At 37.0% G+C, this 13,326-nt stretch overlaps 1 protein-coding gene across 8 annotated transcripts in view; it reads right to left on the bottom strand.

The window, feature by feature from the left end:
• The window catches only part of marchf8 (membrane-associated ring finger (C3HC4) 8), a 99,916-nt gene that overhangs the window by 25,900 nt on the left and 60,690 nt on the right, over positions 1-13,326 (bottom strand). For 5 of the 8 annotated variants that reach the window (XM_081350683.1, XM_081350679.1, XM_081350681.1 and 2 more), the window contains one exon: positions 1,120-1,170. In XM_081350683.1, coding sequence (XP_081206809.1) covers positions 1,120-1,170 — 51 coding nt within the window. Of the gene's footprint in view, positions 1-1,119; positions 1,171-8,411; positions 8,532-13,326 lie in introns of all 8 variants that reach the window. The other 3 variants (XM_081350676.1, XM_081350678.1, XM_081350677.1) reach the window with 1 other exon arrangement.

Here is a 13,326-nt window from a genome sequence, read left to right as displayed (position 1 = left end):
CAATACCAATGTGGGGTAGGGTTTATTTGAATAGGGTGAGAGCAAATCTGTTTGCGTTTTTAGTCGGAATCCAACTCCAAAGTTATTTTCTATTAAAAGAAATAAATGCCAAAAAGGAACACTGTTGCATAACTAGATAAAAAAAAAAACACAAATACATGAATGCTAGCAATATAAACTGGATGATAACACTCATCAATGTATTTTAAAATGTGTCCAAATGCAGTTCATTTGGCAACGCAAGAACAAGTAACAGGCAAATTTTCATATATAACCTAAGAAATAAGACCAAAAGTGGCATTGTTTTTTCATTAGAGTGGAAATACTCTACACAAGTATATAAGTGCAGGGACACTTCTAGCTACCTAATGACGCTTTTGAAATGTGACAATGCAAGTACGCACTATATTCTCAACATGGGTGCAAAGGCCATTGTAGTGCATTACCATAAACATTCTAGTCTTCCATTTCAGATCAACTACTGTCATATTATAGGGCAAAGATTTGAGGAGAATCTTGCTGAACAAGTGGGAGTTAGTTAAACTGTCAACATGTTTATACTTGGCTACCTGCATAACACATCCAGTTAAGTGGCACAGACATTTAAGGGCAACTATTGCCCCATTTAGTACAGAGGTTTATTACAACAACGCAAGAACGCGTATTAAAATATACAGTGGGAATGAGGAGCTGCAAGCATTCAGGTCTCATTTGCATAGTTGCATAGAATGTTTTAAGCCTACAGCACATGGTATTCATTAAATATCAGACAGATAAACAGGTGAAAATGGGAATTCAAGATTGGATAATACAGTACAAAGCTTCCTCGACCTGAAAAATAACCACAGTGAAAGAGTCTACATAAGCATAAAATGAGCTCTTGAGATTTTGTTATTGTCTGCTGCACTTTTTTCTTGCTTCTAGGTCAGACAAAATGTCCTTCCTATCTCCTTTGCATCAGGCAAATAAATATATTTCTGTATGAAATGCTTAGAAATCCTGACAGAACAAAGTTTGAGGAAAATGAAAAAAGTATTTTTAGATAGCAGGTGTAGACCCCCTAGAAAGCTAAGCCACTCGCTCAGTCTCAGTAGAAGAGAAGGAAATGGATTTTCATACCTTTGAAATGTTGCTGGACCTGCTTGCAGAATGCCCAAGCGTTTTCTCATTCTGTGGAAGAAAGAAAAAGTTTGAGAACAGTGCTTAGCATTTCTGTCAGAAGAAACTATGATAACAAGTTCAAAGTCTCCTGGAACTGACTGCTAAAAAGATTTTTAATACCACTGCAAATTTGAGAATCTTTAAAAGGATAAAATACACCTACATTTTGTGTGATTTAACTATATGACTGCGTTAATTAATGGTCTTTATGCTCAATATTTCTCAGCTGGTTATTTCCACCCTTAAGCATTGAGAAGAGATGTCTTTATCCTGCGGTGTTATATTATTTAGGTCATTTGTGACTGTAATGTAAGAGGGTTGCTATATTACCACAGCTGTTCTCTGAGAAACTGATTTGTTCAACTGCAATATAATGAAAATTAAAGGTGCAGTAAGTGATTTCTGAGAAACACTGTTTGTTTTGAAATCAATCAACCCAAACAAACACACACTTCCTTCCAATGCTCCGCCCCCAAAATGCACAAACACACAATGCAAGAGTGAATGTCTCTTTATCAAAGCTGAAGCAAAGGAAAATATTGCTTTGCGAAAAAAAGATAAGACAACAAACAAATAACAAGGAAGAACAAAAATGAACATACAGTACACATACAAGTGTTGGTTGTTAGTTGCCAGCAGCACTCCAGTCAGACAAACAATAGCTCTCAAAACTGTCCTGTTACTATAGCTAACATTACAACAACAGCATATCTTGATTCCGTGAAACATAGCAAAACCAATGTTCCTCACGTATGGAGCAGAAACAACATAACCTCAGCATCCGTTTTCAGGCCTGGTCCCTCCAGCGCTAATATTAACACGGATCCTAAAGCTCTTGCCTGATCAAAACCCTTCTTTTTCCAGTGATATTCCTCTGACCTTTTCTCTTTTGTAATGTCTTTCAGCCATCTCTCTTTCTACAGTTTTTCATATCTCACTCTCTCTCCTCCCCCATCATGAGTAGACACGCCCCCTACTGCTGATTGGCTACAAGTGTGTTGTGGTGCTTGGTTTACTGAACCTTTAAGTGCTTAAAGAAGGGCAGAGAAAGGCTTGTAATAGTGATAGATTGATGAAATGGCTGATATTTCACCATTTTGGGACACTTGTTAGAATAACAGAAGATGTTGTTTTCCTGCAACAGTTTCTCAACAGCCTAGTCAATGGATAGTAAACAATTCGGTTTCTGAAAGAGTAGCGAATCACTGATTAAAACAGACCAAAAAAAGCAGAAACCAGCGATAAAACCATTGCTTATGCACGTTGTACGTGATTTTCTAAGCTTTTTGCTAAAAATGTTGCTTCTCAAATATTCTTGCTTTGAATGTTGCACTTTTAATAAAAACTTACCCACATTCAAGTGTTGATAAAAAAGAAGGTATAAAGCTAGAATAAAAAGTTTTTTTTTGTTTGTTTGTTTTAAGCAGAGGCGCTGTTCTCTGTTCTTTTGATATATTGCATGTTCAGATATTCATAAAATATTCTGGGGGCCATGAAATTGTTGTGAAAATTATCAAAAATGCTGGCAGAGAAAGTTAACAATGAGACAATTCTGTAAAAAAACTTCAGGTCATTTCAGGATTTTATTTTTTTATTTTTTTGCTGTCACTGAATTGTATTCACTATTATACATAAGCAAACCTTCTCTTTAGATTTCAGCAATTAAAATAAAAACATCAAAGGCCTACTTCAAGCTTGGGCTCAAGCTTGAAGAAGGCCTTTGTATTTCTACTGACATTCCTTCTTAGGGCGAGACACCCCCAGGTGAATAGAAAAAAAAAAAAAAAAACATTAATAAATATCACCATACTTCACCAGTTGATTGATTACATTAATAACAGCAAAAAAAAAAAATATTTCAAGTTTTCTGAAATGTTATGTTTAAATATGCAAATGAGGTGTTGTCTAATTAAATATGCACTAATTTGCATACATTTCTAGAAAAAAAAAATCGGAACTTTGGATGAAGCCAGGTTAAAAATTATTGTTTCATTTATTTGATATATTAGAGCCTAAGGTTTTTACAGACGGGATCTCTATTTAATCACACCACAAATCAGAGAATACTGTCAACAGCCAAAAATAATTAAATATTCGCCTTTTTTTAGGAATAAAATGTTGTATCAAATCAGGAAAAATATATGAGAACAAACCCCTTTGTAAAAACCTTCAGAATATAGATAAGAATACAACTAAAGTTTGGTTATGTAAGTGTTACTAAAGTGGAGATTTCTGGCTCAATGTAGGAGGAAAAACTCAATTTGAGAAAATGGCCTTTAAAGATATAGACTGTAATTGAAATCTACAGATGCAAATCAATAAAGTGCTCTAAAAGATACAGTTAAAAGCGTATTTTGGATGTTTTCTGTCCACTAGTCTGAAAAAAGCATTTTATGAAAAGCCCAAAATCTCAAAATTGACAGATGCATGAAAAAATACTGTTTTAGCCTGTAGTGTCTCCCCTTAAGTGACTACATTGTGGTTAGACTCAAATAACTACAACAGAGAAACCATGAGCAAACACACCCTTTCATGACACTAAATGACGTCTATTCATGTACAGATTGTCATTGTTTTCAGTCTTTGGCATATTTACTCTTTTCTTGTTTCAAATCACGCAAGTTAAAAATAGACTAAGCTCTAGATTGTAAGAACGTCTAGAAATAGTGGCTCAAGGAAACAGACAGGCTGATTGAATGCATTCCTAGACAGAAAATCACTTACACGAATCAATTACAAATTAACATTTTTGATGGAACATCATGTTCTAATCCAATTTCTAAAGTACTTTCATGAATATAAAGTCAACTGAACAGCATCTATAATGTTACAAAAGATTTCTATTTCAAATAAATGTTTTAAATATCACTTTTTAATTAATTTAATGCATCTGTAATAAAAAAAATAGTAATTTATTTCCTAAAAAATGACTGCCCACAAACTTTTTAATGGTAGTGTACAGGCCTATATACAAAATATAATTTCTTGTATGATTCAGTCATGTTCTTGAGAGGGTTCATGAGAGTCAACCAAACAAAATCTTCTTTAAGTCTTGCATTTATAGCACAAAAAAAAAAAACAAAAAAAAAAAACCACACTTCAAACCAACCAGCAGCATTACATTTAGAACAAAAGAAAACTAGCACATGCTCGTTTAGCATTTCCAGTCCTGTGTGAATTATGAGGCAGAAATGGTGCTAATATCAGTGCTTGGCAGAGAAAAGCTCTGCAACAAAGAGCCCTTTGGCACAATGTGCCATGATTAGCGAGTGTGTGCGTGTGTGAGAGCTCATTGTTTTTCCTCTGAACTGAACTGTAATGGTGTGGACCCAATATGTGTGAGAGCATGTGCAGCAACAGAAGGACATGCTCTTTATCTTTAATCATTCCTGTGCTTTTTACTTGTGTCTCCAGCCATGTGCTGTTACCATGGAGATGGCAGAGGAAGAGGCGAGCGCTAAATCCCTACTGGTTACTGTCTTTCTGTTATTAAGTAGTCAGTTATTAATATCAGCCATTCTAGACATCAAAACACTTCAACATTTTTCACATGACAAAAAAAAAAAAAAAAAAAAAAAAGACCAAAAGTCTAAAACCACACTGAAATTTCATCAACCATCTATCATCATCCATTTAAACCAGGAAACAAGCTTTTTTTTTTATGACGAAGATCTTTATTGATCGCAACATGTCTTATTGTTTATAGTTAAACAGTGTGTGGATTTTCCTCGTTTATTTTTGTTTCGTGTTTTCCCTCTTTTGTGAACTTGTATTTCAAACTAAAATCACATCTTTATTATATGTAACTTTTTTACTGTATTAAAGTGTTTGCGTTATGCATTTTAAATGCACTTGAAATGCATTACAATTAAAGGGTACAGGATTGTATGCATCATACACAAGATATTTTATTAGAAAATGACTGGATGTGAAGTTAATTTTAAAGGAATACTTTCATGTCAGTGAAGGTTGAGAACTAATGTTGTTTGATGTCACTGACGTCAAACCTGATGAAACTGATGAACATCTAATGATTTGAGAGCTTTCAATGTATAAATTAAATTTCAATCTGGTTCATTAAACAATGTTGATTGGCTTCAGAAAACATGGACTAAAGCACACGAATCAGATGGACCACTTTTATGGTACTTTTTGTGTCAGTTAATTATCAATTATGATATTCTTCAAAAATTCCCCTTTTGTGATCCACAGAAAAACTCAGAAAAAGTCATGTGGATATGTAACGTCATGAGGGGGAGTAAATTATGACAATTTTAAGATTACTTGTTTTTACTGTGTGTTAGTGACAACACAATTCACCTTGCATGATTTGTATGGAAAGGTGGAAATAAGAAATGTTGAGATCAGTCAGTATCAGTTGGTGAGGCAGAACACTGGAGAGAGACGAGAGCCCTACACTTACACATAAGAGGACACGTCATTTCCAGCTGCTCTGACTACCAGAAACACTTCTCATGTATGTGTACTAAAACCAATAATAGTACTGATTACTAATATAAATACCCCAAGTGCAATTGCCAATATTAATTGTCTCAAAGAAACCCATATTTGACAGGATGTTTCATGAGACCATATAAACATAGTAAGATAGAATTATAAAACGAATCATGCTGTTTGTTATAAAAAAATAGCCTACCTCATTCAGAAATTAAATGTACAATATAGCTTCTAAATAGAACTACATACACTATTCCGTTAGATTTTTTCAGTTACTTTTGATCCATTTAATGTATCCTAGCTTAATAAAAGAGTTAATTTTAGAAAGAAAAAGAAAAAATCATACTGGTCCCAAACCTAAGAATGGTAGTGTAAATTTAACCGTTTTCCTCAACCCGCTTGTTGTGGTTTCAATAAGTAAAGTAATTTGAGGTTCCCATAGGCTTTCATAACAGAGATCGTGCCAAACTGAAATGGGTCACACAGCACAGCAAAGTGGTTCTCACAGCGGTGTTCAGATTGTTCCGGGCAGCACAATCCATTGAGCCACACAAGAATACACATGCTCGAGGTGCTCACATCACGCTCTGCACTGTCCGTTCTGTTTGGGTTAATCGATTTGCACTGATTCGTCCTGCTTTTGGCGTTTCCCCATACACAACAGGACATGGCAGCACATGATTTGAAAAAAATAATTAAAAACAACTATAAACTAACAAGAAAATAGTCATAAAATGCAGAATATGTGGCTGGATGTTTACAAGCACTTCAGGTGTGTGGCTGTGTAAACAGCAATGGCAGAAATCAAGTGCTAATACATTGTTATTATGGATCTGCACAGGCTTCATCAAGTGTGTGGGCAGATCCAGAATAATGAGCCAGACTCCAAGGTTGCCATGAGTGCACGGATAATATAATGAGATGACAAATGCATGCCTGGTGCTTGAATGTATTTTGACGGGGACGATTAGAGGAGAAAACAGCATAGTGAAGTTTGAGGAATATACAAATCACTCAGTGTGTTCAAATAACGCACCCCTCCACCATCTCAGTGAGCGCATGTTAACATAAGCCTCTGATAACACTGTCAAGCTTTTAAAGAAGAGTGCAGGGTACAGTGAACATGGCAGCAGTCTCTGTGGCTTCTGACTGCTCCTATCAGCGTTTGAGGCGTCTTCCTGGTCTCAGACTATATTGAATTAGGTTTAGTTAGGCATCCTGTCCCATTTAGTCTCACTCTTGTGGCATATGATCCATAGAAACCTGAGGAACTGCTAGATATAATGGATATAAATGTGCCAGTGTTTACTGCAATACTCTATCTGTCATACTGGGGAAAACTCTTCTCATAGGTCGCTTCACAACCACCCACTTAGAAAGAAACTATCTGACCAACATGTAGGCCGGGTTTCACAGACAGGGCTTATATTAAGCCAGGATTAGGCCTTGGTTCAATTAGGATGTTTAAGTAGATTTTTCAAATGTGCCATAGAAAAAAACAATACTGTTTTGCATCTTGAGACAAAACAATGGCACTGACATAGTTTAAGATATGTCAGTGCAAGTTGCTTACAGCTAAAACAGCACAATGCATTTTAGTCTGGGACTAGCTTTAAACAAAGCAGAATATACATGTGTGGTCAATGATATCTTGTTTATTTTCTAATAAATGTCTCAAACTAAAGTCTTAAATGTGCTTTTCAGACTCAAACGGCAAGAACCTTGGAAACTTGAGATAATCCAGAGTTCTAGTAGCTCTACTCACTTCATTGAAACAGAATAGGAAACACACAAAAAAGCTACAAAAACAAGAAAGAGGTTTAAAATGCTTGTCTTTAAATAAAAGTTGCGATGAAATGGAAGTAGCAACAGATCTTTTCTTTTGGAGTGCAGTGTGCATCAAATGGTCCTTGAACTGTCTGTGGACGTTTACTGTCTGAGGTTACACTGCTAATAACAGTCCTGAATTTAGTTGTTTGGGAAATTTACCTGACTCATTGTGTCCTAACCAGGGGTGCGTTTCCCAAAAGCATCGTTAGCCATCTATGGTCGCAAGTCCCGTCGTTATCAGCATGATACAACGAGTCTGTGTTTCCCAAAACCATAGTTCCAATGAACATTCGCAAAAAGCATCACACAGTTGTGTGGTTGGAACGACAGCTCTCGACCTGTGGTTAGAAGCATAGTTTCTTGTTTGCATGACAAGTGGACTTAATAAATCCATATCTTGAGACAAATAAGCAAGCTGACATTCAGTGCAATCTATATCTTTTTTGAATATGCTGTATACAAATGCCATTTACGTCTTTTAGCTTGTCAAGTGCTGTTTTTGAAGAGTGCGCATGTGCGTACGTGCTCTAGTACGTAAAAACGAGCCTATGATTGAATTTGGAAATAAAGCAAAATAACTGAGAAAAATGAGAATTATTCCTCAGATGCCATGTCTGTAATTTATAGCAAAAAATCTAGCATTAATAACATCTCAAACGGATTCATTAAAATAAGTTTTTACTCGACCATATGCGTGCCATCATTAACCAACATGGTTGAACGTCAAATTAGTGACGGTAAGGTTTCGGGAAATGGTTGTGACAAGCTAAGTTGATTTCTTCAACGATGCATTATATTATGGCTGTTCAGCAGCGAGTTATGTCGTTGTATGGGAAACGCACCCCAGAAGTTTCAAGCAACATGTAATCAGTCTGTCTACATCAAACATAAATATGCTTTGTGGAGCTAGACAAACACAGCCAATCAGAAGTTTTTTTCTACCACAGTTATGCAGTAACTACCATAGACATCAACTTTAGGGTAGTCTCAGCCTCAGACATCATCAACGAAGTCGTCATCTGATTGGTTGATTTCTCCAGGAATTCCGGGAAAAGTGTGTGTTGCACTCTTTTACGGTCCGCCTGGAAACAAAGCAGTCATGACGTCAAACCCCTTATGGAACAAGAAAGCCGTCGCATGTACAACTGTGACAATGAGAAGTTATGAGAATCAGCTAAACGTTGGATTTTCAAAAGTATGTGAAGCTCACAGCACCATTGTCTGTTAACTTGCACTACATTCTTGAATGAATAGCATGCCGGCCTGTTAATGTAGGAGTATGTAATAACTGACTTTAATGACTTCCTGACTTTAGGGGTTTTCACACCCCTAAACATGATGCTGAGCAAAATGAACTATAGTAGGTTGCTTTACATGTCACTCTTGCGGTCCTTGGCCAGTGAAAGCTGCTATGGAGTCCTGACCTTCTATCATCAGTCTGAAGGTCTGGCTATGCAAGACTAAAGGTGATGATACACGGGGGAACTTTCTGAGCAATGTTGCCGAGCGATGTTGCTTGGGCACTTTCCCATTGAGAATGGGCAACAAATTTCTATATGGATAATTTAGATCAGTCGTGGGCCTTGTGTCTCACTTGCCTGTTGATGGCAACATTGCCCAGCAACATTGCTCAAAAAGTTGCCCCATGAATCATTCCCTTAACTTGAAACAAGTTTTCCCCCAATATTCAAATAAGAACAAATGTTCCCCCCCAATATTTGATATTCTTGATGCTGCTCTGCTGCACTTCCTTAAACACCACTATGTTCGGTGTTAGCAGGACAAAAAGTTTTAAAAGTAATTTTTTGTAGGATTACTTGCTTCAGCAGTCTAATAGCTCTCAATGTCAAAATGGTGAGATGACCAATCAAATCAAAGGAGGCAGGCTTTACCGTTTACAGAAGACAAGCGCAAATTCCAATGCGAGGCATCAGTTTTAACAGTAAAAGAGAGCAGGGTAAAATGTAAGTTGTTAAACATTTAATATTTACCATGTGTTTTGAGAGAGAATTGCAAATATTATTCAATGATGTGAACTATTTCAGTTTTGCCAAATTTCACAATGTTTAAATGAAAACAGTCTACTGTATATCATTTATGCTATTTGTGTAATGTAATTCGCAATTGAATGTGAGAGACAAGAAACAAGCAGAGCAATGTTAGGCATACGATTAAGAGTGAATAGACCAACCCCAAAATTAAAACTACCCACACACTCATGGATCCTTGCAGTTATGAAAAGCAGGACGGGACTACTCTGAATAAGGCCATATAAGTAAAAAGCAAGAATATGTCAACAGAAACTCTAGAAGACTAGCTTTTATCGCTTGTCGCTTTATTGTGTCATGCCAGGGACCTTATTTCGGAAAAAATATGTATGGAAGTCAATGGCGAGAGACAACTTATCTTTTTATTCCGTCTGAACTGTGCCCTGAATTACACATATGATGTTTGTCAATTTAAAAGGTAATTATGAAAGTCAAGAAAGTCGCAGTTTGTCATAAAACAGAAGAGTAACGTTTAGTTTTATGTGAAACATCATATGTGTAAATCAGGGCACAATTCAAATGAGATCAAAATATTTGTTGTCTCTCGCCATTGACTACCATACAATATTTTTCCGAACTAAAGGTCCCATGGTGGTCGACCGGAAGGGAAGGGACTTAGGCTCTCTATAGAGCTGGTAAGTCCCGCCCCTTCCGCTAACCCCACTGGACCTCTAGGTTGAAAAATCGTCAATGCAAGTGAATGGGAGAAAATAATTATTTTCTGGTTCCGTTTGAATTTTGCCATGAATGTGAACATGTGTTGTCTGTGAATTTTTTATATAATTTTTTATATATTTCGTGTAAAGAATGCTACAATTTAGCGGGTAGAAGTTTGATACGGTTAGACTTTGTGTGAGAGCACTTTGTGGACTACAACTCTTCGCTGCTTTCGACGCGTTTGAAACTTCAACACACTAGCACACGGACACTAGCTCACACGGATCCCGCTAAACATGGCTGTGTCTTTGGTGCACTTCACCGCCTTCTTTCAGGGAGAGGACAAAATCGTTGAGGTTGGCGAAAACCACGGGTAAGTCAACTTTATGGGGTGACGTCACATAGGCGACATGTAGTCTTTCTCGTTATGTCTTTTCCACAACTGCTAGCCGAAGAATCATACCATATACTGTCAAACTCGTAACATGAAAAGTTATATAAAAAATTCACAGACAACATATGTTCATATTCATGGCACAATTCAAACGGGACCAGAAAATAATTATTTTCTCCCATTCACTTGCATTGACGATTTTTCAACCTAGAGGTCCACTTGGGGTTTTACGGATGGGCAGGACTTACCAGCTCTATACCTCAGCAATGTGACATCATGATTTACACAATCACACTTTGGTAAAGCTTTGTTGAGAGTTTCTGGTATCTGGGCCGTCTCCGAGGAGAGATAGTGATGGCCATGACTGGCTCATGGAGAAGATTGAATTATCCTACTGGGTGAGCAGAGCTTGTTATCAGCACTGACTGAGTGGAGACCTGTGACAGATGGCCATCTAACACTTCCTCAGCTGGCTGGCTGGCTCCATCTCTAAGATTCACCATATCCATGTCTCATTGCCTCAGCAGACAGCTCAACGCAACAACGGCAGTCAGGGGGAACAGACCGCAAATGAGACAGCACTGCTACAACATCACCACCATCACGGTCTTTCTGTTTTCATCTCTCTACTCGGCACTTCCTGCCAGTTAATGTTTGAATGGCCTTAATTGCACAATCAAATTCATAGGACATTCCCAGAACTGATTTCGAAGAAACGCATGGTTCCTCATAGCATTACGGTAAAAGGATGTGATCATGGTTCAGCTATGGAGATTAAGGAGCATAAATAAACAGCATCTGTTCCAGCGTCACAAATTAAGCAAGGATTGAGGAAAAAAAAATCCCCTGAAAGTGACAACTATTATACATGCCTAATGTAAATTATTGTACACTTCAAAATCAAACAGTTGGGTTGTGGAAGTATAAAAGACAACATAGAATAAACTAAATTTAGACCAGTTAATTAAATCTTCGAATATTAAGCCATCAGGTGCAAAAGGAGAAAGACTGACTCTGACTGACAGGATAGCATCATAGTAAAAAAAAAAAAGATTGCATTGTTTGAAGAAAATGTGAGTAGCTCTTGCCTGTGCAAAACTTGGCACCACATTGCTTCTAGCTGGTTGCCAGAGCATTGTAATGATGTTGTTAGGGTGTTCAAAGGGGTTGCTAGGATAGTGGACCCTTTGAAAAGTAACAATGGATTTCTTCTAAAACAAATGTATGATCTCAGGTATCATTTGGGTACAACAAAGTGTAAGTGCAATGAATGATATATAACAAACTCAACCCTGGTCAATTTCCAAGACATTGCATAGTATAATTTTCCCAACTTACTGTAAAGTATTCTGAAAATGTAACAGTTCACAGAGTATAAACGTTCAGATTGCTGATGTGACAGGGACATGGCTGTTAATTATTACTAATATTATTATTCATAATATGATATTATTAATAATTAACTAATAATTACTGCATTAAAAGGTAACTCGTTCCTTAAGAGCAAAACTGCTATGCATTTACCAAATCATCTGTGCTGAGATTATTGGTTATTATACTATGGGTCTCTTGAATGCTTGAATCTGATTGGTTCTGAAATCTGAAACGTTCTAAGGAGTGCAATTATTTTCAGGGAAACCCACGGCTAAAGTAATTCCAGGCAGGTTTTGATTGCATTACAGTTCCATATCAATTCGCCAAGTGATTTCAATTATTTCAAAGGTCCTTACAGACTAACAACAAAAGAACCAAAACCCACAATGACACTGCCCAAGCAAATAAATAGCAAATAATAGGATGAAAATGACAAATAATTTCCATATTTTTATATATTTTTTAGCTTTATTATGTACGGAAAGCACATAGGCTACTCTCTTTCTCCCACTCAAACGCACACAAATACAGTACAGACACACGCTTGCACAGAAACGTGTTGCTCTGACATATCAGTAAAATAGTTTAGCAACTTAAAAGCTACTTGACATTTGTCACTAGTGAGGTAATAACAATGCTGTTCTTGGAGCAGATAAACTTACAGTTTAGTAGATACACTGCTGCCGAACACTGTTGAGAGACAGACTATGCTTAACCTCTCTCTCTCTCTCTCTCTCTCTCTCTCTCTAATAACTGCATTAATGACTGCATTAGTCTGCTATCATTGGCTCAAGCCTCTGTTACTAATGCAGTTATGAGAGAGAGAGAGAGAGAGAGAGAGAGAGAGAGAGAGAGAGAGAGAGAGAGAGAGAGAGAGAGAGAGAGAGAGAGAGAGAGAGAGAGAGAGAGAGAGAGAGAGAGAGAGAGAGAGAGAGAGAGAGAGAGAGAGAGAAATAAAATTAAGACAGTGAAAAGGAAGCAGCAGAATTAAATCAACAGAACAAACATCACAATCTGAAGTAAGGGTGAAATGCAGCCCGAAAATCGGGCTGATGAAATTTCGGCTTTCACATTTAGTTATACATATTTCCTTTCAGGACACAATAATAAAGCGACTCGCACGTCATATTTCACATTATTGCTTCCTGCAAGGCAGCAACATCCTCCACCCCAACAAAATTAAGCCATGTACAGTAAACAGATACAGGAAAAATAGATGTTCTGATTATGATGTCAACAATGAGTCCAGAGGGACAGAGAGCAAAACAGCATTAAAGACCATGAAATAGTTTAATACAATTTTCGGTCCCGTGTTGACGTAAATCCCACTGAAACAGGAAGTTGAAATAGGACATATAGGCTTAAATAGCCTTCGGCCAATATCACAGCAGGGCCGTAACCACC

The sequence above is a fragment of the Scardinius erythrophthalmus genome (genome assembly GCF_964197995.2).
Source record: "Scardinius erythrophthalmus genome assembly, chromosome: 21".
In the NCBI taxonomy this organism is placed as follows: domain Eukaryota; kingdom Metazoa; phylum Chordata; class Actinopteri; order Cypriniformes; family Leuciscidae; genus Scardinius; species Scardinius erythrophthalmus.
This window is presented reverse-complemented; position numbering and strand designations above follow the sequence as displayed.